General features: G+C 33.9%; 1 protein-coding gene across 4 annotated transcripts in view; it reads right to left on the reverse strand.

The window, feature by feature from the left end:
• The window catches only part of LOC128995850 (unextended protein-like), a 116085-nt gene that overhangs the window by 37370 nt on the left and 54688 nt on the right, over positions 1–24027 (reverse strand). For all 4 annotated transcript variants that reach the window (XM_054422758.1, XM_054422007.1, XM_054421228.1 and 1 more), the window contains exons 3-5: positions 22772–22943; positions 21251–21442; positions 9520–9666 (exon numbers count right to left, since the gene is read on the reverse strand). In XM_054422758.1, coding sequence (XP_054278733.1) covers positions 9520–9666; positions 21251–21442; positions 22772–22943 — 511 coding nt within the window. The remainder of the gene's footprint in view (positions 1–9519; positions 9667–21250; positions 21443–22771; positions 22944–24027) is intronic.

The following is a 24027-nucleotide window of genomic DNA, read 5'->3' on the forward strand; positions in this document are numbered from 1 at the left end:
CCACCAGCTAAGGCACACATTGAGCTTAGTATATGGAGTGCACACGTATGGGAAAGACCTCAATGCTATACTTGTCAGTCTAACGCCTTAGCCATAGGGATGGACGAGATTGGATTTTTAGTTCGAGACGAGACGAGACGAGATTTTTTATTTCTCATAAAATTTCGAGACGAGATCGAGACGGGATATCCCTTCTCATACACAACGGGAAATGCACGTTCAAAATTTTTACCTGATTTTGTAACATTGTTTGTATGACTGTTTAAATACAAAAATAATGATAATAGGCAAGAATATTTACAATCTTTTGTTAAAAACATCAGCATAAATTTTTTTTAATAATCACGCCTAACTTATTAAAAATGCCTACGATTAGGAAACAAAGTGATATCAGTTAGGATAGAGTTCAACTTATCCTAAAATAAAATAAATCATAAAATAAAAGCAATATTAATTTTTATAAAATAGTTACTTGTTTTGACTTTTTATAGTAATAAAACATTTCTCACACTGCTTACACTTAACAAAACTTCTCAAATGTTATTAAAGTAATATTATTAAAATAATTAAAGTAATATTTACATTTAAAGAATTAATTAAATAAGAACGCCTTCGCAAAGGAAACGCAACTACAACACGCTCCTGTATTGCGGGTATTGCATTGACTTTCTGCAGGCGTTTTTAATTTTTTTTTACTTTTTTTTATTATTATTCTCGTCTTGATAAAAATCTCGGCCAAAAAGAAATCTCGTCTCGTGTAACGAGATTTAAAATTTCCCGAAATTTCGAGACTTGACCATCCCTACTTAGCCAACTGATCTAACATGCCACCGTCGGCCAGGCGTGAGAATCTGAGCTATAGCTCAGGCTTAGGTTTTTAAGTGTTAATGGCATATAGAAAACAATTTAAAAACAGTTTAATTTAGTTTCACACTCTAAAGACTTATACTTATAGACAATGCAGGAATAATAATGTACCTCGGAAAACCTCAAAGTAACTTATAAACTAAACCCTAAAAGTTACCTCCGAAAATTAAATAATTCATATTTTAAAACTCCTATTATCATTAGCTAGAGCATTCATGAAGAAAAAGAAATGCTGCTTACAGTTATTCACACACTGTTGTTCGGGATGTAGATAAATTTTGCTTGCTTAGTCACAATGTTGGAATGCATTTTCTCACAAATTTTGAAACATCGCCCCAATCATTTTTATATCTTGATAAGACAATGTATTTGAACAATAATTTGGGTATACAAATTTGAATTGTTATTTAAGGGAAAACTGAACGCTTATGAGGATTTGTAACACATTCATGTTTTGAAACCAATACAGTAGACTTCCTCTTATCCGGACACATTTTAACCGGACATCGGTTTAACCGGACTACACTCGGCGGAAATGACGACTCTTTAACGGACAATTTTTATTAGCACATTGGTTTAACCAGACTATATCGGCAGGAAGTGGGCAGTACTGAAACGACTGTTCTTGTGGGAAAGATTTGAGACCAGTGATCACATGTCTAAATACAATGCTCTCCTAAATTTAAGTAGAATATCACAGTAAACAGTCCGTTTTAACGAGTTTTTGGGGACGTCGGTTTAACCGGAAAACCCATTATCCGGACTGGCCTCGGTCCCGAGGAGTCCGGATAAGAGGGAGTCTACTGTAACGGGAGATGATTTTGATTCTAAGTAACATTAAATATCATAACCCTTTCTTATACAATTTGTAAAAGGTGCACATTGTAATATTTCATTTCATTCATTCATTTTTTTTAGCATTAAGTTTCTTAAAATGTTAACTTCTGTTCATACACCTTTGTTATTAATCACTCCTCAGAAAGGCTGGTCTAGTATTCATTTTCCTAATTTATATAATTTCATTAATCTGTTCATTTAATCACTAATAATATTCATTCCATAGCCTATATATTTTTTTTACAAAGCCCACAACTTAATCTATAATATTAAAACGAAACAGTGTTTTTTTATTTCACGATTCTGAATCAACCACTCGACGGATTTTCATGATTTTTGTGTTGAAAGAAAGATAATTTTGAGAACTAGGGAATGTCGAAGCCATAATTTTAGTTTAGGGTCCCAGTTTTTTAGAAATTAAGTTTTAATTTTTAAAAAGTCTAGCAGCCGACGCTAAGATTCTAAACTAGCTTTTTAAATAATTTCAAAATAATTTGCTTAACATAACAGCTGTAAACATTCAGCTTTTGTGTCACAAATTCAGCATTTGGATAAAAATGTAAAGACATACTTAGGGTTGACTATTTATACTATTAGGCCCCTGAATATGTGGTTTGATCTAGAAATAATTAGAACACAGATGAAACCATTGTTGTTCGATAGTGCAAAGTATTGTGAATAACATATCAAAAGTCTCCAAAAATATCTTTTGTGGAACACCACCATTTTTCCAAAATGGCGGCCAAATCCAGTAGTTTTTTGCTTTTTATTGAAATTCTGACTTTCCAGTCAATATTGGTGAAAAGTCGTCAATACATTTAATGTTCCTCCTGAAATTACCTTTAAAATGATACCAAATACATGTACCTACAACAAAAAATAAACCCCGTAGAAATAATAAAATATTTCAATTAAAAATGTCTGTTATAAATTAATGTAATAGTTCAAGCAAACTAAAAAAAACCAGACACAGGGATCGTATAAAAATTTTCAAGTAAACATGTTATGGTTTTATTTTTATTGTTGTAGTGTGCAGAGTGACATACCAAAAGTTGCAAAAATCAGTCCACAGGAAACCCCTAAATTAAGGAAAAAATGGCGGCTTTTCCCAATATTGGACAAATTTTGCAACAAAAGATACCAGATGTTTTTTTTTTGCACATATTTCGAGATATTGACTTGGAACCACGACTGATATTTATTGGATGGTCCGTACTTAATTTCAATAGGGAACGCTTTTTGGGCCGCCATCTTGGATCAGCCATATTGGATCTGCCATATGGGATATAAATATTTTTTTATGTAATTATAGTGTTGTGACACATCATTATGAACTAGATTTCCACGCTGATTTCAATGCTGAAATCCGTTTTTAAATAAGTTTTTTCGTTGCTTAAGATATATTAAAACGAAAACTCTCCCCTATACATCAGTTATGGACGTATCGAAAGTTACTTTGAAAATGTGTTTGGATTATTTTTCTCCAGGTATTATTATTGCTTGCAGTTCGTTCTAGCCTTAAAATATTCAGTGATAAAAGATCTTTCATTTTAGTTAGCTTTCATTTTGTTTTATTTATAGTTAAAACAGACTAGTTATAGACGAGGTACAAACTCCAACACAAAATTAAATTAAACTTTTTTATCTGTTTTTGTTAAAAGATTTATATCTCGGGTTGTTAATATGTTAACAAGTTCGTTCTGGTATCAAAGTACTCAGTAAATGTTTGGCTTTAATTTTATTGATTATTAAATAACACATGACAAATTTAAAACGAATCATGTAGGCCTACCTTCAATGAACTATTGAATGAATTATTGTTATTTTGAAATTTGTCTTTAGTTAAAGACATTTATCCCCAATTCTAAATAACACCCAATAAGGAATCCATAGCTAAAATAAAAGTCAATACTTGAACGAATAGCTATGATGAGTTTTTCCCGTTTTCACTCTGCACAACACTACAAAATAAAACCATAAAACGTTTTGTTGAAATTTTTTAAAGGCCATATCCTATATTTATCTAAATATAATTTCCAAGTTACACAGTTACAGTTATTTATAAGTACAGTTATTTATAAGTAAGTTAGTCATATGTACCATCAGTCAAACACCACTCCCAATCTGTTGGATCTGCTGGTGAACTATTTCCACGCCATACTTGAACCTGATAGTACAACCTTAGACTGTGGTAGTTTTCAATGTGTTTTTAAATTGTCAAAGTACAAAACGTCCATAAGAAATGTATGGGGGAGAGTTTTCGTTTTTATATATCTTAAAATCGTAAAACGCTATTTAAAAAATTGATTTCAGCATTGAAATCAGCGTGGAAATCTAGTTCATAAAGATGTGTCACAACACTATAATTACATTTTTTTTTTTTTTTTTGTCCTAGGACACTAGGCACGAGCCTGGGATTGTTTTTCACATTACTTCAGGCTAGACCTAGGGGTTGCGGCATTATCACTTAGATAAAATCCATTGGTGACTTGGCGGGGATCGAACCCGGGACCTCAGGGACTGAAGTCCCGCGCTCTAACCACTACGCCAGCTCGCTCCCCATTATAATTACATTAAAAAATATTTATATCCAATATGGCAGATCCAAGATGGCGGCCCAAAAAGCGCCCCCTATTGAAATTAGGTACGGACTATCCAATAAATATCGGTCGTGGTTCCAAGTCAATATCTCGAAAAATGTGCAAAAAACATGTGGTATCTTTTGTTGCAAAATTTGTCCAATATTGGGAAAAGCCGCCATTTTTTTCCTTAATTTAGGGGTTTCCCGTGGACTGATTTTTGAAACTTTGGTATGACACTCTGCACACCACAACAATAAAAATAAAACCATAACATGTTTACTTGAAAATTTTTATACGATCCCTGTGTCTGGTTTTTTTTTTAGTTTGCTTGAACTATTACATTAATTTATAACAGAATTTTTTTATTTAAATATTTTATTATTTCTACGGGGTTTATTTTTTGTTGTAGGTACATGTATTTGGTATCATTTTAAAGGTAATTTCAGGAGGAACATTAAATGTATTGACGACTTTTCACCAATATTGACTGGAAAGTCAGAATTTCAATAAAAAGCAAAAAACTACTGGATTTGGCCGCCATTTTGGAAAAATGGTGGTGTTCCACCAAAGATATTTTTGGAGACTTTTGATATGTTATTCACAATACTTTTCACTATCAAACAACAATGGTTTCATCTGTGTTCTAATTATTTCTAGGTTTTGCTATTTATTTTCTTATTTTAAGGCGCCTATATGTGTAATGCTAATCATTGATACTTTCAATTCTTCTGTAAGAGGATGACAGATTAATTAAATATACATAGTAAAATACTAGGATGTTCAAATTATTTTTTAAAGTAATCTTTGTAATCTTCGATTTGTTTTAGAGCAATATAATTTGTTTTAACTAACAGCTGGTTAAATATAAACTATGGAACTATGAGGTTATTTTATTTACTCTTATTTTGTCATTGATTATAGGAAATAAGTAAGAAGATTAGTAGGGATAATTAGACCTCAGTTTAAACCACAGTTTTAAAAAAAAATTATTAAACCACAGTACAAATCGAGGCTCTGTACACAAGTCTTAATAAAAAAGGATAAATGAAAATTTTTTACTACTCCACTTTTCAAGGAAAGATTAGAAAAATAACAATGTTTACATGTCTTAATTCTTAATGGTAGCTTTTTGTTAACAATTAAAGTTTGTCTGTTTTAACTTTGTTTGGATTAGGCCCGGAAATATTGATGTCATAAAAAGAAATCAAGAATAATCAGGAATCACGATTTTAAATTACCACCACCACCTCAGCCGGGTTTTATACAAAGATAAATAGATGGATGACATAGATTGGACACAACGTCAACATTGACCTAGGATACTGCAATTAGACAAACCATCCTTTTATGAAATCGTGTTCAGTTGTGGTTACGTTTAGGGGCGCCTATATCAGCGCCCCCAAACGTGAAAATATCACTTTTATTTCAACTATGAATATATTGTAGTTTAAATTAACTAATATGGGAAATTACGATGTACGTTTATTCAATGAGGGTGGGTAATTATCAAGGATAGAACTGATAACGGTATGTATAATAAACATTGGCAATTAGCTTTACTAGCGTGTTTACTTTTTATATTCCTGCTACATGCGACCAGTTCTTTTAGCGAATTTCCCTATAGGGAAGTAGCTATTACCGTAGGTGGCATGGTAAGACCTAGACCCGGGACCGATTTATTATTTTATTTTGATGTCCCCAGAGGCCAAAAACACTATTCGTTCAAATTTTTATATATATATATATATATACGTCCGTGAACGCGATAACTTGAGTAATTTTTGTCCGATTATGATGAAATTTGGTTTAAAGGTGTAAAGTGGAATAAACTTGAATGAGTTCGCGAACCAGCACGATCGGACCATGGGAACGGGGCTTTACGGGGGGTTTTATGGGGTAAAAATTGGTTTTTCTCACTTTTGACCCTCAAAACACAAAATTTCCCAATTTCTCTTTAGACCTTTTTAAAGAGCTTAAAAAAACAAATAATTTAGTATATAAAAGTATTTTTGTTCGATTATTAGTAACGGAGAAAATTTAAAAAATTGTAAATTTAAAATTCCCATGTTATTCTTATGGAGAATATTGTCAAATGTTGTAGTTTGCTTGTTTATGAATATATTTTGATCAATCTTGGCAAATTTATTTATTTTGTACTAAGCTATCAATATTTTACTCAAAAACACACTTTATTAGTTTCCTTGTAGCAGCAAACCTAGGTACTCATTAAACCTAATGTTATTAAAATATATTTAACTGAAAATCAATACAGACAAATGGAAATTCGCTTAGTCGGCAGGTTTGCTGCGGCGGGGGTATTTTCCAAATGAATGTTATTTGAACCAAACAGCTGTTTCAAAACAAACTGTTATTGTTTTTACTTTTCTTTGTTTACACTTATTTATTTAGCAATTAATGCAGTGAAATTGATGTAAAGAATAGGTGTGACGATTAGTTTTGACGTTAGGACACCAAAGTTAAATTATGTGTACTGTGAATTTTATTGGATATTATCGTTTTATTTTAGGTTGTTTCTATTCAGACCTACTGGAAATTGTGTATAGTAGTTGTATTGTGGTGATAATAATTATGGAAGAGGCAGGTATGCTATGGAAGGTGGTATCGTTGACTAGGTCTATACACTTCTCAATTGACTATTACTCTCTCTACTGTAGGCTACTTATAATCAGTGTGCTGCGAATCGGCTGCAAATCTCACTTCAACACTATTCACATCATAAAAATTGCAGAATTGCTGTTTTATTGTAAAACTAGCTGTGTACCCGTTCTACGCACGGGGATCTTATAATATTCAGTTGAAACCTTCTTATATAACGAACAGCAGTTGGTTTGCATATTTTAAGATATGCTGGCCAAACTATTATACATAGCTTCATTTTATGTTGTTTTTTGTTGTTCCGGATCGGTATGACAATCAATAAAAGGTTAAATTACCTCTGTGTCTGCCGGTCGATCCTATAACGGTAGGCTTACTTTTATTTTTACTATCTGATCTCGTTTGCATGGCTCAATCACGTCCTGGTTGAAGTTCGTTCGCTACGCTCACTCACCTGTATGTTGGAGCTCGTTCGCTGCGCTCACTTTCCTTCAGGTTAGCTCGTTCGCTACGCTCACTTGCCTTCAGGTTAGCTCGTTCGCTACGCTCACTCGCCTCCAGGTTGCAAATTAGCTGTTGTCATAAATGTAAAAGAAATAATAGTGCTAGTGCTGCACCCTGTTGGTAATCCTTGTAACTTTAATGCTATTGAACATCACAGAACAGAACCAACTTGTTTAATTGAAACAGCTGTTAAGATTCAATAATTTCATTTCTCATAAGGTTAACATGGGCTTCCAGAAATTCCACGTCAAAAATCGACAAAAACTTGATTTTCAAGGGTTTACTGTTAAATATCTAACTGTCTCATATTCGATGAAATACGTCTAAAACCATCTCATATATGTATAGTATTTGGAAAATAAGTTTCAGGCGGGACAGTGCTATAGTTATTGAGGAGTAGTTGTAATAAAGTGCGTATTTTAGCGTTACCAAGAGAATGACAGATAGACAGACAGACAGACAGACAGACAGACAGACAGAAATTGAGATAAGGTTTGATTCGGTTTCTCTGACCTATGAAATGTAAAAATAACCAAAAAGTTCATTATTCTAAGCAATGTACAGACAAAACTCTAATTTTATTTATATAGATTGTCGGATTTAAAATGCATATCGTATAGGCCTATGATAGAATAAAAACATATTTGGTCACACAAAATTTGTTTTGATTTAATACATATTTCAGTATTTTCTGTGAAATAACTTGTCTATGCAGTATTTTGTGTGTGTATGATACATTATAATTTTTGAGTAAAGTTCGTGAGTCATGGAAATCAATGGTAAATGGTCATGGATAGTCATGGAAAGTCATGGAAATCAATGACAAATTTTCTGTGGACACCCTGTCTTACTTATTTCCTATAATCAATGACAAAATAAGAGTAAATAAAATAACCTCATAGTTCCATAGTTTATATGTAACCAGCTGTTAGTTAAAACAAATTATATTGCTCTAAAACAAATCGAAGATTACAAAGATTGCTTTAAAAAATAATTTGAACATCCTAGTATTTTACTATGTATATTTAATTAATCTGTCATCCTCTTACAGAAGAATTGAACGTATCAATGATTAGCATTACACATAGTATAAATAGTCAACCCTAAGTATGTCTTTACATTTTTATCCAAATGCTGAATTTGTGACACAAAAGCTGAATGTTTACAGCTGTTATGTTAAGCAAATTATTTTATGCCAAAAGCTAGTTTAGAATCTTAGCGTCGGCTGCTAGACTTTAAAAAAATTAAAACTTAATTTCTAAAAAACTGGGACCCTAAACTAAAATTATGGCTTCGGCATTCCCTAGTTCTCAAAATTATCTTTATTTCAACACAAAAATCATGAAAATCCGTCGAGTGGTTGATTCAGAATCGTGAAATAAAAAAACACTGTTTCGTTTTAATATTATAGAAGATCATCAAGAAAAACCCAGTTTATATTCAAGTTATATTATAGTCAACCTCAAGGGGACTAACTCCAACATTATCTTAAAAATTAAGTACCTATAAACTTTTCTTTTAAACTCTTTTAAATTCAGTGCACATTGGACTTACCTTTTGGACAACATCAAAATTAGATTTTTCACTGTTGGGATTTTGTAAGTTTCATTTTGTAACACCTTAATTATTTGGACACTATTTAATCTATTAATTCTTAGCATTCAAGCCAGCACGACAGCCTACCCTGAGATATAGCACATCTAAATTATTTGAACCTTTATTTCATACTTATCTTCTATTTTATTTTAATTTCAACCCCCACACTCCATTGTCAGTCCTTTTATTATAAAGTTAAGCCTTTTAAATTCCATTGAATGTTTGTTCATTTGTTTCAATAAAACACCTTTTGTAATTTGTATATCTTTGTTAACTTATTAACTTTAAGCATTTATAGAATAGGCCTAGCCTAAAATGAATATTGTTAGGTGAGTTTACAACATATTAAGTAACATTTTAAAGGTATTCATCAAATATGTTTTACAAACAAATTGTGATAGGATAGATATGTCTATAAAAAGAACAAATGGAAATCCCCTGTGGAATGGTATGTAATGTATTACTGAATGCAATGACGTTGGAAGGTTGAGTCACTTTGTCAAGTTTCACTACTTACTCCAGACATCAGTTTCGTCCATGATCTCTGCTTGTATGAGCTCCTCGATGACGTCCTCCAGTGTAATTAGCCCGACAGTCTCGTAGAATGGGTCAGTCTCTCCCTCGTTGTTTACTCGGTGGACAAATGCCATGTGACCCTTGATACCTGCAAAACAAGAAAATAGAATCTCACAATACAACCCTGCAGCGTCGTAATGAAATGTATTTAATAAAAATAAATATACGGAAATGGGATTTGTACAATTTTCTTCAGAATTTAAAGGACTATAACATACTAAATTGTTATCAAAATCGTTCGGGCCAATTTTGGGGAAATCTGATTTTCCGTTATTTTATGGGGTTTTTATGGGAAAATAACATAATTTACAATAACTTTTGAATCGTAATTTTTACAGAAATGGGATTTGTACCATTTTGTTCAGAATATAAAGGACTATAACATACTAAATTTTTATCAAAATCGTTCGGGCCATTTTTGGGAAAATCCTATTTTTCCGTTATTTTATGGGGTTTTATGGGAAAATCCCCATTAAAAATAAAAATTTCTAAAAAGTGAAAAAAAACTATCAAAATTGTAAGGACCATAACATACTATGTTAAATCAAAACCGGATCTTTGTCTAAAACCCTATTTTTCGTTATTTTATGGGTTTTTATGGGAAAATAACATAATTTACCATAACTTTTGAACCGTAATTTTTACAGAAATGGGATTTGTACCATTTTGTTCAGAATTTAAAGGGCTACAACATACTAAATTTTTATCAAAATCGTTCGGGCCATTTTTGAGAAAATCCGATTTTTCCTGTTTTTTATGGGTTTTTATGGGAAAATCCCCATTAAAAATCAAAATTTCAAAAAAATGAAAAAAACGCCTGGAGATACCATGGATTAGAACCTACATACCAAATTTCATCGAAATCGGACCACAGGTGTAGTCTCTAGCTCTGTACACATCCAGACACACAGACACACACACACACACACACAGACATCACTTCGAAAACCACTTTTTTGGGTCCAGGGGGACCCAAAACGAATATATCCACTCAAAACTCAAACTCGAAAATTTTGACGAAAACAATACTTTCTCCATATATATACTATGGTATAGGGGGAGAAAGTAAAAATTAAGAAATTCCAACCACATGTTTTATTTACAGCCTGGGGTGAAAATAGAGAAGTCTGTTCATTACATATTTTGGTTGAGTTTTCGACCACTAGACTACCCCTAGTTTGAATAACTTGTAACACAAAGAACAATACAAAATACAAGGGTCATCTAGAAATTAAAGAACAAATGCACATAGCACCCTGAACAGATTTCCTAGCCATGTGGTGTGCAGCCTCTTGCCTCTTGCTTTCTCTTCAGTGTAAGCCAGTCTTGTTGCTATGCAGTCACCCTACTTTTATTACAGTGTTTTAAAATGGTGACACTAATTAAAAATACCACCAAATACTTACTTTCCATGTCCGGAAATCAGACTTCGCTTTTCCAAAAATTAGCTACCAATATGGCTTTGTCACTCGATTGTAAAGTGTCATTTAATGTGCAAGACTGGTCTAGGCGTGGACAGATCAGCAGATGGCCAGGACAGCCACCACACGCACACAATATGTTTTCTTCGTCTGGTGAGAGACCCCATTTCCGCATGTTTGTCTTGCATTTTGGTACCTCGACCCTGATTCGATTTAGGGTCTTCCACACCGTGTAATGAAGGCCTCCACCAGGAGCCAGTTCCTCCCTGGCTGGTATGGGAGGGTTAGTCAACAAGCCTCCCACCTTGCCACCCGATTGCGTGAGAGTGATCCATCCAGGACTCGTGTCCGTGATAAAAAGCTCTTTCTGGACCAAAGCCGTCGCTCTGCAGGTTGGTGGCCGTGTAATGGGTGACGAGGGTCCGTCTCTTGCTTAGTCCTTTCTGCGTTGGCAGCGACATCAAGTCGGATTGGTGGAGAAGCGATCCCTATGATAGGATAGAGTTTGTGTACTGGGGTTGGTTTCAAACACCCAGTTACAATCCGAGCCATGTCATTGACTGCAATGTCAACCTTTTTTGTATGTGACGATGCATTCCATACTGGTGCAGCGTACTCCGCATACGACACACTGAGCGCTAAAGCTGAGGTTCTGAGGACATTAGGTAGGGATGGACGAGATTGGATTTTTAGTTCGAGACGAGACGAGATTTTTTATTTCTCATAAAATTTCGAGACGAGATCGAGACGGGATATCCCTTCTCATACACAACGGGAAATGCACGTTCAAAATTTTTACCTGATTTTGTAACATTGTTAGATGATTGTTTAAATACAAAAATAATGATAATAGGCAAGAATATTTACAATCTTTTGTTAAAAACATCAGCATAAATTTTTTTTATTAATCACGCCTAACTTATTAAAAATGCCTACGATTAGGAAACAAAGTGATATCAGTTAGGATAGAGTTCAACTTATCCTAAAATAAAATAAATCATAAAATAAAAGCAATATTAATTTTTATAAAATAGTTACTTGTTTTGACTTTTTATAGTAATAAAACATTTCTCACACTGCTTACACTTAACAAAACTTCTCAAATGTTATTAAAGTAATATTATTAAAATAATTAAAGTAATATTTACAATTAAAGAATTAATTAAATAAGAACGCCTTCGCAAAGGAAACGCAACTACAACACGCTCCTGTATTGCGGGTATTGCATTGACTTTCTGCAGGCGTTTTTAATTTTTTTTTTATTATTATTCTTGTCTTGATAAAAATCTCGGCCAAAAAGAAATCTCGTCTCGTGTAACGAGATTTAAAATTTCCCGAAAATTTCCCGAAATTTCGAGACTTGACCATCCCTAACATTAGGGTTAGTACCCCAGCATCTGCTGGTGAGCTTCCTGATGATATTATTCCTCGCTAAAACTTTACCCTTTGTCGGAATACAATGCGCCTTAAATGTCAGTGTGCAGTCCAGTATGACACCAAGATATTTGGGTGTAGGACAATGCTGAAGACGCCACCTCACATTCAACTCACTAGTACTGGGAAAGTTCATTTAGAGTCATAGTCAGCTTCTGTTCCACCTCTTCAAAACTCCTACCTTGTGCCGCCACCGCCGTATCATCGGCATATACAGGGTGAGTTTTAATTGTCCCCCCCTCCAACTTTTTTCTACATTTTTTCAAATATCAATCCCAAACCACTTCCAAACATTGTTGGGTAGTAAGTACTTTATTTTGACAAGGTGGTCATTTCCGGCCGCCATCTTGGATCCGCCATATTGGATGCAAAATTTTTTTTTCAAATGTAAAGGGGGGGATGTGACCCATTATTTCGAACTACATTTTTACCCTGATTACAATGCCGCAAACCGTTTTTAAAAATCTTGATTCATTCTAAAGTTATGAGGGCTTTTTAAAACTTTATTTTTAGCCCATTTTAACATTGTGCATTTACAAACTAAGACCATAATCTCAAAATAGTGCTAGATAAAGATAAGTATACACTACCAGTAATTGTCGACCTATTTTCACTTGGTTATGATTGATGTATTATTTTTGGCCGCCATCTTGGATCCGCCATTTTGAAATGTGATAAATTATTTTAAATATGAAGGGGGTGTTGTGACCCATCATTTTGAAGTACTTTTTTAAGCTCAACTCAATGCCGCAATCCATTTTTTGTTATCAAGTTTTGTTTATGAAATATTGCAATTTTTTTGTTAAAAATGTCAATATTTCAACATCAAAAAAATGAAAATGAAAAACGGATCATGGAATTAAGTTCAGCTTAAAAAAGTAGTTCGAAATGATGGGTCACAACACCCCCTTCATATTTAAAATAATTTATCACATTTCAAAATGGCGGATCCAAGATGGCGGCAAAAAAAAATACATCAATCATAACCAAATGAAAATAGGTCAACAATTACTGGTAGTATCTACTTATCTTTATCTAGCACTATTTTGAGATTATGGTCTTAGTTTGTAAATGCTCAATGTTAAAATGGGCTAAAAATAAAGTTTTAAAAAGCCCTCATAACTTTAGAATGAATCAAGATTTTTAAAAACGGTTTGCGGCATTGTAATCAGGGTAAAAATGTAGTTCGAAATAATGGGTCACATCCCCCCCTTTACATTTGAAAAAAAAATTTTGCATCCAATATGGCGGATCCAAGATGGCGGCCGGAAATGACCACCTTGTCAAAATGAAGTACTTACTACCCAACAATGTTTGGAAGTGGTTTGGGATTGATATTTGAAAAAATGTAGAAAAAAGTTGGGGGGGGGACAATTAAAACTCACCCTGTATATACTGACATTTAGCGTTTGGCAAAGGTTGGTCGTTAGTGTATATGTTATAAAGAGCTGGGGCTAAGACCCTACCCTGAGGCAATCCATTTTTTTGATTCCTCCATCTACTTTTCTTGCCTTGAAGGGACACGAAAAACCGCCTGTTATGAAGAAAAGTGCTTATCATTGAAGTCAGCTGATAGTCTTTGGTAATGCTGTACACTTTTCCCAAGAGTATTTGATGGTTTACGGTATCGTAGGCAGCTGTTAATTCTACAAAAGCATCACCCGTGATCTGTTTTCTCTCAAACCCATCCTCAATGTGCTGGGTCAGGTTTAAAACTTGGCCACAACAAGACTTGCCTGATCAAAAGCCTGCCTGTTGTTGAATGATTTTTTGTTCCAAAAGATCACCGATTCGATTGAGTATCAGACGTTCTAAGATTTTATATGTGTGGCATAAGAGAGAAACAGGTCAAAAGTTCTTAGGATCGTTTGGATCTTTCCCAGGTTTGAGCAGTGCAGCCACACGAGCTTTCCTCCATGCCTTTGGTATATGCATTTCGCTTACACACATATTCATGAGGCTCAACAACCATTGCATGGCATTTTTACCTAGGTTCTTTAGTTGTTAGACTCTGATCTCGTCAATACCTGGAGCCCTATTAGTCTTTAAGCTGGTAATGACTGCAGTTAGCTTGGACATGGTGAATGGTTCTTCCAGGAAGTGATTCTCACTTGCCACATCACGCACAACAGGCTCCCGGTATTTCCTTCCATAGGTTTTGCCATTTATTTAAAAGAAGGTTGGTAGCGACTTGATCGGCAGTAACTGTTGTAAAGTTGTCTTTTGGTTTTGTCGCATCTCCATTTATGTTCTTGAGGAACTTCCAGGCCCGTCTGCTGTTCACCTACATATCTAAACTCTCCACAAGATCACACCACTTAGTTTTGCTGTTTTCGACAATGACTGACATAAGCTCTTCGCCTGCTAGAAGTGTGTCCTCAACAAAGGGATCATTGTCAAAGAGACCTTGGTATCGTTCTAGCAGTGGCTTTGCCTTTTTATAGAGTCCTGCGATGTAATGGGTTCGACAGCCTCTAGGTTTCATTTTTCTCGAAACCTTTTGGGCAAGCTTGACGAAGGAGTCATACATATCAGGTTGTGGAGGGATATTGGCGATTTCTCTGTCAATTATCTCCCTAAAACCCGTCCAGTTGGCCTTTTTGAAATTAAACCTGCTCCTTAGAGGAACAACTTCAGGTTTAACAACAGCACTAACGGTGCATACTATAGGTCTGTGTTGAGTTCGGGGAATCGGATCACCACTAAATGTGAAATGTGGAGTGTAATACCCTTAAGTGGTGTTAAAAGTGATATGGGCAATCATGTGATTGGTGAATTAGTGAATGTTTCTTTAAATCCTATACCTGAAGATGACTCTTTAATAGATTTAAGCTCAGAAAATGTAAACAAAAAAATCAACTTGGAATGTGAAACCATGCAACTGAAAGATATTGGTAATCAGACCTCCACAAGTCACTTTTTAAACTCCCAGGCATGGCCATGTCTGGTAGCAAAGTGAGTGTACTACCTAAATCTTTAGAATTAACATCTACAATCAATAATGATAAGAAATCATGTAGTATATCTGTCTTCCTTCAAAACATACAATGTCTAGCAACTAGAATTGACTCATTAATTATCACAATTGAAGAATTAAAGCCACATATTATAATTTTGACTGAACATAAATTAAACCAACATGAAATAACAAAACTCAAAATACCAGGGTATCAAGTTTCGACCTGGTACACTAGAACGGATTTCGGGGGAGGGGGAGTATTAATTTTGGTGTCAGAAAAAATTGAATTAAAAAATATAATGCTAAGTTCATTACAGGCGCTTAATCAAGATAAAATCTTTGAATCTTGTGTAACAGAAATTAAAGCAGGCAAACAAAAATTTTTAGTGGCTGGGGTATATAGAACACCATCACAAGACGTTGATATATATTTGTAAAAACTAAGTGAACTTTTGAAAATTTTAAGTAAAACTGACAAAAAATGTTTATTGGGGGGTGATTTTAATATCGATGTTTTGAGGGAAGACAATAAGAAAAAGAAGTTTGTTAATGTTATGCAGATGCATGGTTTTAAATATACAATTAAAATTCCAACTAGAGTTGCTGAAAAGAGTGTATCTGCCATTGATAATTTTATTACTAATTTAGATAAGAAATTTTTTGAAGTAGAATGTTTAATTACAGCATTGTCAGATCATGATGGACAACTTTTTAAAATCCTCAGTTCAAAAAGTACAAAAAACAATTTAAATCTTAAAATACATAAGTATGAAAGGAGGTATAAACAAGAGAGCATTAACCTTTTCATTTATGACCTTTCCAAAGAGGATTGGACAAAAATTTACAACTGTAATGTGGGAGACAAATTTAGTTATTTCTATAACATTGTAAAATATTACTTCGATTTACATTTCCCTTAAACAAAAATAGTTTCCAGTAATGTAAATAATGGATGGATTGATGATGAAATTATCAATGAGCATCATGTAATAATTGCAGAACATGACTTGTATAGAGATGATAGAAGTAACATAGCATTGAAGAATTATATTAAGGAACACAAGAAGAGATACAAAAAAATGATAGAACTTAAGAAAAAAACCATTTTGACAATAAAATTAGAAATTCTACCAATGTTAACAAAACTGTTTGGAAAATTGTGAACTCTGAAACAAAAAGTAAAAAAGAAAGATGTCATAGTAATATTTCACTGAAACATAACGGCAAAAAAATAGAAGAACCATATGCTGCCGCAAACATCTTAAATGATTATTTTGCTGAGATGGTTGACAAAAATGTTTTACCAAAATTAAAGAAAACCCAACAAAATTCTGATAAAAGTATTTTAAACATAAAATTTAGGTGTCAAACCATCGATGAATCAATTTTGACATCCATAATTGATTCAATAAAACCTAAATGGTCATCCGGTTATGATGAAATTCCAATCAAAATTATTAAAGAATTAAAATCTGTTTTGTTGAAGCCACTTTTACATGTGATTAATACATCACTAATAACAGGTGTTTTCCCCGCTCAACTAAAAATATCAAAAATAATTCCAGTATATAAAAAAGGTAATAAAAAAGATCCGCAAAACTATAGACCATTGGCAATTCAACCTGCTCTATCAAAGATATTTGAAAAAAGTTTACTTTTTCAACTAGTAGATTATTTTGAAAACAACCACTTATTAGATCAAGAACAGCATGGATATAGAAAAAATAAATCTACTACTACAGCTCTAATTTCTTATATTGAAAATGTATTACATAAGTTGGATGAGGACAATTATGTTGTTGGCGCCTTTTTAGATATGTCTAAGGCTTTTGATAGTGTGAATCATTTAAAGTTACTGCAAAAACTCAGAGCATATGGAATTAGTGGTAAAGAAGTGAACTGGATAAAATCTTATTTAGAGGGCCTCCAACAGTTTGTTAACATTGGGTATTTAGATGGAAATAAGATGTACAATGTTAGATCTAATGTTAGGGAAGTTAAGTATTCTGTTCCTCAGGGATCTGTGTTGGGTCCGTTCCTGTTCCTGTGCTACTTGGGAGGGATGCCAGAACATTTATCTGAACGGGTAGAAAACAATGCCCTCTGCTTGTATGCAGATGACATAAGTATGTCTATGCATGAAAAGAATATTGAACTTCTTGAAATAAAAATGACAGATTCGCTCAAAATAATTGGAGATTATTTAAATGAAAAAAACCTTTTACTTAATAAAAACAAAACAACCTTCATCAAATTTGAGTGTAAAAAGTCTGGCGAAAAGATATTTGAAAATTTTGCATGTGAAACCAAATTTTTAGGTCTAACCTTGGACAGTACACTAAAGTGGACCTCACATGTCGATAAAATATGTAATAAAATTAGCTCCGGTATTTTTACTTTAAGACGACTATTTCCCCTTTGCAGTAAAGAAATTTTGTGTGTGGTTTATTATTCAAATATACACTCCCATATTGCTTATGGCATTGAAATTTATGGTGGAACAAATAAATCTAACTTAAATGAAATTTTACATTTACAAAAAGAGGCCATAAGGTGCATCCTTAATTTAAATGAAAATGAATCATGTAAAAATCATTCAAAGAATTAGAATTCTTTACAGTTTACAGCCTCTACATATATAAGACTATATTATATGTTAAAAGCCGGGAGTCACAACTGCAAAGACAGCAGGATGTACATACTAACAATACTAGGCACAAACAAAATTTTATAATTAAAAAGCATAAAAAAGAAAAATTTAAAGAAAGTCCTGATTATATTGGGGTTAAATTTTTTCATTCTCTCCCTTGTAGCATCAGAAATGAGGAAAACAGAAATAAGTTCAAAAAAAAGCTTAAGAATTTTTTAATTAATGGAGAGTTTTATAATTTTGAAGAATTTACTGCACTATGTTCAAATATGTAAATAAACATGTAAATATGTAAAAAAGAAATAAAATGGATCAGGAAAATGGTTTTAGTATTAGTTATAGTTTAAGATTAAGACGCATTCATGTACACATTGTTGTATGTCTGAATAAAGATTTATTTGACTTGACTTGACTTGACTTGACGGTTTTTGAAAGTTGAGCCAATTGAAAATTATAGGCAAATTAATGCTGTGTGTAGTGAAGATGTGATAGGTGAGTCAGCAGTAAGAAAGAGGTGTAACATGTTTAAACAAGAAAAGACTAACGTGCATGATGAAGATAGGAGTGGGAGGCCATCACTAGCATAATATTGAACAAAATATAGGAAAACCGACATTTTGTTTTGACAACATCACATGATTCTTTTTCTACAAATTTCACATCACTCCTACATGAGGTAGTGATACTCAAGAAAGTAAGAATCAGTCAATAGATTGGCATCACACAAATTTGCCCACAAAACTCAAAAAGGAAAATCAAAATTTGAACAGGGACTGAGATAAATCCATGTTGATTTCATGTCACGAAGTAAAACAATAAACTCAGAATCCATCTAAAACAAGAGCAGTGGAGTGCTGTCGGCTAAAGTCTTTTTCATTCATGACAATGCCCGGTCTCATGCTTCAGCACGAACTTCGACATCTGAAGTAAAATCTTTGGTCAATCTATTTTTTAACTCCAGCCCATTTAGCACCAAGTGATTTTCACCTGTTTCCAAAGTTGCAGGAATTTACGGATGGAAAATATATCGGGAATGACAAAGAACTTGCAGTGACAATATTGCTAAAACCTCTGAAGGCTGAGATGTTTAATCAGAATACAGAACCTAATCCCACATTCCAAGTGTCTCGATAACAGTGGGTAATACGTAGAAAAATAGAATAAGGATTGACGGTTTAAGTTTTTACTTTACAACACAGGTATTAACACGTTCGCGGCGGCACGTCAAATGGCGGGTGTATCCCAGGTGCGGCGCAGCCCTCAGCATCGAACAAACCCAATTGCCGCGTGTGATTGGCTTTCCAATTTCGGTCTGACAAATAGCAAATAACGTGCGAGGATGTCCTGCTTTACAACGAGAGTCGACGTAGTTCGCTAAACACCAACATATAGCAGCACTGCTTGTAACGTAGCCGGTCCCATTGGAATTGTATTGCCAAATGGAGGGAAAAAGACGGGACAAAAGTAGAATTTTGAGATTGCCAGACGGGGATTTTACGGGAAAATTTACTACCAACCTCCACCACAACAAAATACAGTATACTATTGAGCAGTGCTGTGCGAGGTTTCAAGTTTCTAGCTCTAATCCTGGCTTAAAAATAAATCATTTCGTACTGCATTGCAGCATGGGAGCGATCGCACCCACCAGGATGGCATTAGGGTTCTGTATGGGAGCGATCGCTCCCATGCCGCCGCGAACATGTTAATCAACTATGAAAAGTAAACACAATAAAACAAGCCTTATGGTTGTGTTAAATCATAATATGACTATTCATATTATTATTTGATTATTCATATTAAAAGGGATGAAGGGGGCACAACTTATTCTCGGGCCCATAGGACGTCACATGCTAACCGCGGGCATGTGTATGTTAATAATTTGCTATGCTAATAAGCAAAGCATTATTTAGGCTTTGTACCCAAATAAAGTGTTGTCCAAACAAAAAGGATCTGGAATTTATGTAATGCGTAGAACTAAATGGATAGAAGGACAGGAAGCAACTAAGACTGCATGATATGCATTAGTGGAGTCCCACATAAGATATGGATTAGTGGTCTGGGGTGGAACCACAGAGCAGAACCTTACAAGAATACTGCAAAAAGCTATAAGAACCCTAGCTGACCTCCGCCCTACAGAAAGCTGCAGGAAGCTAATAAATCACTAAAACTTGTGACTGTGATATCACTATACATCCTTGCAGTGATTAACTCTTGCAGTGATTAACTATACTGAACAGTGTGAACTTACAAGAGGAAAAGATTCTCAACTCTCACAACACTCGAAGAGCTACAGCCTACCTTCTCCCAGCTCACCATACAACTCAATACAGCAGGAAGTATACCTACAAGGGACGAAAGGTCTTCAATAGCCTCCCCAACCACTTGAAGATCTTAAGAAATCAAGACCTGAAGAGGAAACTCAAAGACTTGCTAATGGATCAACCATTCTACTCACTAAAGGAATTCTTCGATCAAAATTGTTAAGCAAGATTAAAATTCTAATTACAATCCATGTATATGACACTATTGTATTTCTTAAAGAAATCCCAATAAAGAAAATTGATTGATTGATTGGTTGATAGTGTTAATATCTTCTGTTTCTATTTAACCAGGCTAAAATGTTCTTTACTAACTGGACGACCCTCGTATATCACATTTCAAGGTATTGTTACTAGTGCTGTTGCCTGTTGCCTAGAGCAAAAATTGCCTGTAGCCTTTGATACAGGCCTTTGCTGTAACCTATTGCTTGTAGGTTGGAGCAATTCAAAAATGTAATATTGAAGCAGGTAATTTTAATTATCTTTAATTATATAAAATTATAGAATTGACTAACAACATGAACAACAAAAGAGTAATGTTTATGAATGTAGTAATGTTTATACTGGAGTCCTGAAACTAGAACTAATTGGGACTGGGCCCTGTTTGGATCTGAAAATACAGTCAAATTGCATTAAAAAATTAATATATTTTTATGGCGTTAACAGACATATATTACTCCCACAATTATGACAACCCCGTTATCAAATTCTTCTTACTATTAAAAAAAAGAACCAACAGAACACCAATAATGAATCCACGCTTGGCTATATACTACAAGATTATTCAAAATTGCCTGGTTCCAAGTGAAACTGGTATACTGCAGTTAGTAAAAATTCAGCAACAGTAAAATATAAAAGCACAAGGGTCATTACATAAACAAACAACACACCTTCTTTAAACTGCTTAAAGAGCACATCTAATGTGGTGTCCTCAAATACAAAGTAGCATGGGTTTTGATAGAACTGGCACAATGTCTTGAGAGGAGTGTTGTCATCAGGATCCACAAGAGCGAGGTCCTTGATGTACAACACTGTGATGATGTTCTTGCGAGACCCTTCGTACACAGGGATACGGGAGAACCCTGCAACATTATAGCAGTGAAATTACAAACAAACTAGTGGCTTGTAGGGGCAATAGCCCCTATATGTATATTCTAGTAACTATTTTGTATAAATTACATGTATTAGTCTCATGGGTTACCCTACCTTGAATTATCGTTTAACATTTGTGTATGTTAACACTGGTTTTTTTTTCAAATAAATGCCAACTTTTTTGAAGGTTTGGCCTTGCACTTTATTTATAATAACAGTGAAAACTGCAATGGGCATTGAATCCTTGTAAACTTAAACGGCATATTAGGATCTGTAGATATTAGTTTAATTTTTGGCATGAAAAATATGTTCCCTTTGCCTACTCCAGTAAATACGTCTATCTTTACACTTATTTCAGACATACCTACACAACCAATCGTACTTCAATAAATCCAGACCCTTAAATTTGGGAAAAAGTTTATTTCAGCTTTATAAATAGTACACATATTACAGTAATGATACATATTACCATATGCTTTAAATAAAGTTAAACCACATGTTTTAAAGTAAACAAAGCAGACATGACCTAGATTCCCATGCTATTTAAATGTGAATTATTTTATTCCGTAGCAACTTTTTGGTGCACGATTAAGAAAAATGAATAATTTTCCCCAAAATTTCATGTCCAGACCTTTAAAATGAGACCTCTCCCAGCTTTCTACGGCCTCCCGTTTGCTCACAATTTCATTGTAAAATTTTGGGCGTACGGAATTAGATATATAGATATTACTCTATACTTTTACAATTTATTTGTAATCAAGTATAAAAAATGAATTTCCAATGTTGTTGGAGCCTTTTTTATTTTGTTCTCCATTGCACAAAATGGTCTAAAACAAATTCTCATTTTTAATGTGGAAAAGGTATAAACAAACAGCTATTTTAACACCAACAGTAAAAAAATGGTGTACCTCTTTTGAACCTCTTTAGGTACATGGTATTGTACCTCTTTGTTCAAGTAAGTCAGATGAGGAATAAAGAGAGGAGATTTCTTGTACAAATCTTGTATTGTATAGTATTTTTTTATTATGTCTATTTTTATTATGATTATGCATTTAAACAAAGTTATCACAAATGCTTTCAAGGGAAAGCAGCACAAATCCATAAAATGTTTAAGGACATAACAGGAATTAACCGCGTCTCTCTTATACCAAAGTCAGATGCTCTAACCACTAGGCCAGCAACACAACCATTTAAAGAGAACATTGAGTAGACCTCTATTAAATATTTTTCTTAACTCTTTTTGCACAATGATGGTGCTTTTTCCTCTGTTTTAAAGTAAAAAGCGATCTTAACACAGTTTTGCACCAAAGATTATTAACCTGATTTCATGATTTCTGAGACAGTTTCAAAATCCATGATGGCATCATAGGACAGCATAAAGGCATCATCCAGCTTAGTCATTACATCTGCTACAACCTTCTTCCGTAACTCCAGGGCTCCAGATATAATGTTTACCTCGTCCTTCTCCAGGTCGTTGAACTCTGTTGTTAGCTGCAACAAAAACAACATAGATTACATACTTATGAACAATGAACAGTGTGTTGATCTATGTACCCTCATGCTTATGTTTACCCAATTCTGAGTTTTATACTTAAGCTTTGGTAGCTATAAAATTTAACTAGGTGATTGGAAGAAAGTATAAATGTTTAAAAATTTAGTTTGGACCTAAACTGAGTAAGATTTTACTGAGCTGTAAAGTTAATTTACAGTGTTTGTGACACAATTGAGAACCAAACATCCAGAAGAGTTAACCAGACCCTTGGTGTTTGGATGGCGTAGTTTTAGGTAGACATGATTTGCCCACAATGCATCTGTCAGTAGCCAGTGGTTATTGTATTGTTTGCAGACTACTTTTCCCTATTTTCAGACAGGGCAGATTGTGGACCTATCTTCACAGTTTGGTAATGATATTGGCAAGCCCCACCCTTATTGATCCAAGCATTGTGCTCACTTTGAGACAAATTGCTGTTTGTCAGCTGTCTAGAGGTATCAGATTTTTCTATTATAATGAACTAACTTGAGGTTAAAACTTAACAGAAAGATTTATAAAACACATTCATGTACTTCTAGGACTGAAATCGTCTATCGTATGAAAAAAAAATAAGAATAATAAGTTTAAGATTGCAAGTCATAAATCCTAACTTAACTAGAACACATCTCACCGGAATAAGCTGGTTTAAACAAAAATAGATGTATCCAGGGTTTGACTAGAGGGGAAATTTTGTGGAACAAGTGTTTTGGAACCTATCTATCAATAAACATTTCATTCAATTATTTAACAACTATTACAAAAATAAGTGAAAAAACCAATATTATGTCACAGCAAAGTTGTCCAGTGTCCTTGGAGAATGGAGAAAATATACAGCTCTTAGTGGCTTTCAGGTCCATATGTATTAGCGAATTTCCCTATAGGGTAGCTATTACCGTAGGTCTCATGGTAAGACCTAGGCCCGGGACCGATTTATTTTTTCATTTTCCCCAGAGGCCAAAAACACAATTTGTTTAAATTTTTATATATGTATATATATGTGTGTGTGTCCGTAGAGATGATAACTTGATTAATTTTAGTCCGATT

The sequence above is a fragment of the Macrosteles quadrilineatus genome, unplaced genomic scaffold (genome assembly GCF_028750875.1).
Source record: "Macrosteles quadrilineatus isolate MER2022 unplaced genomic scaffold, UCM_ALF_1.0 Scaffold_1__1_contigs__length_201487025, whole genome shotgun sequence".
Taxonomy (NCBI): Eukaryota; Metazoa; Arthropoda; class Insecta; order Hemiptera; family Cicadellidae; genus Macrosteles; species Macrosteles quadrilineatus.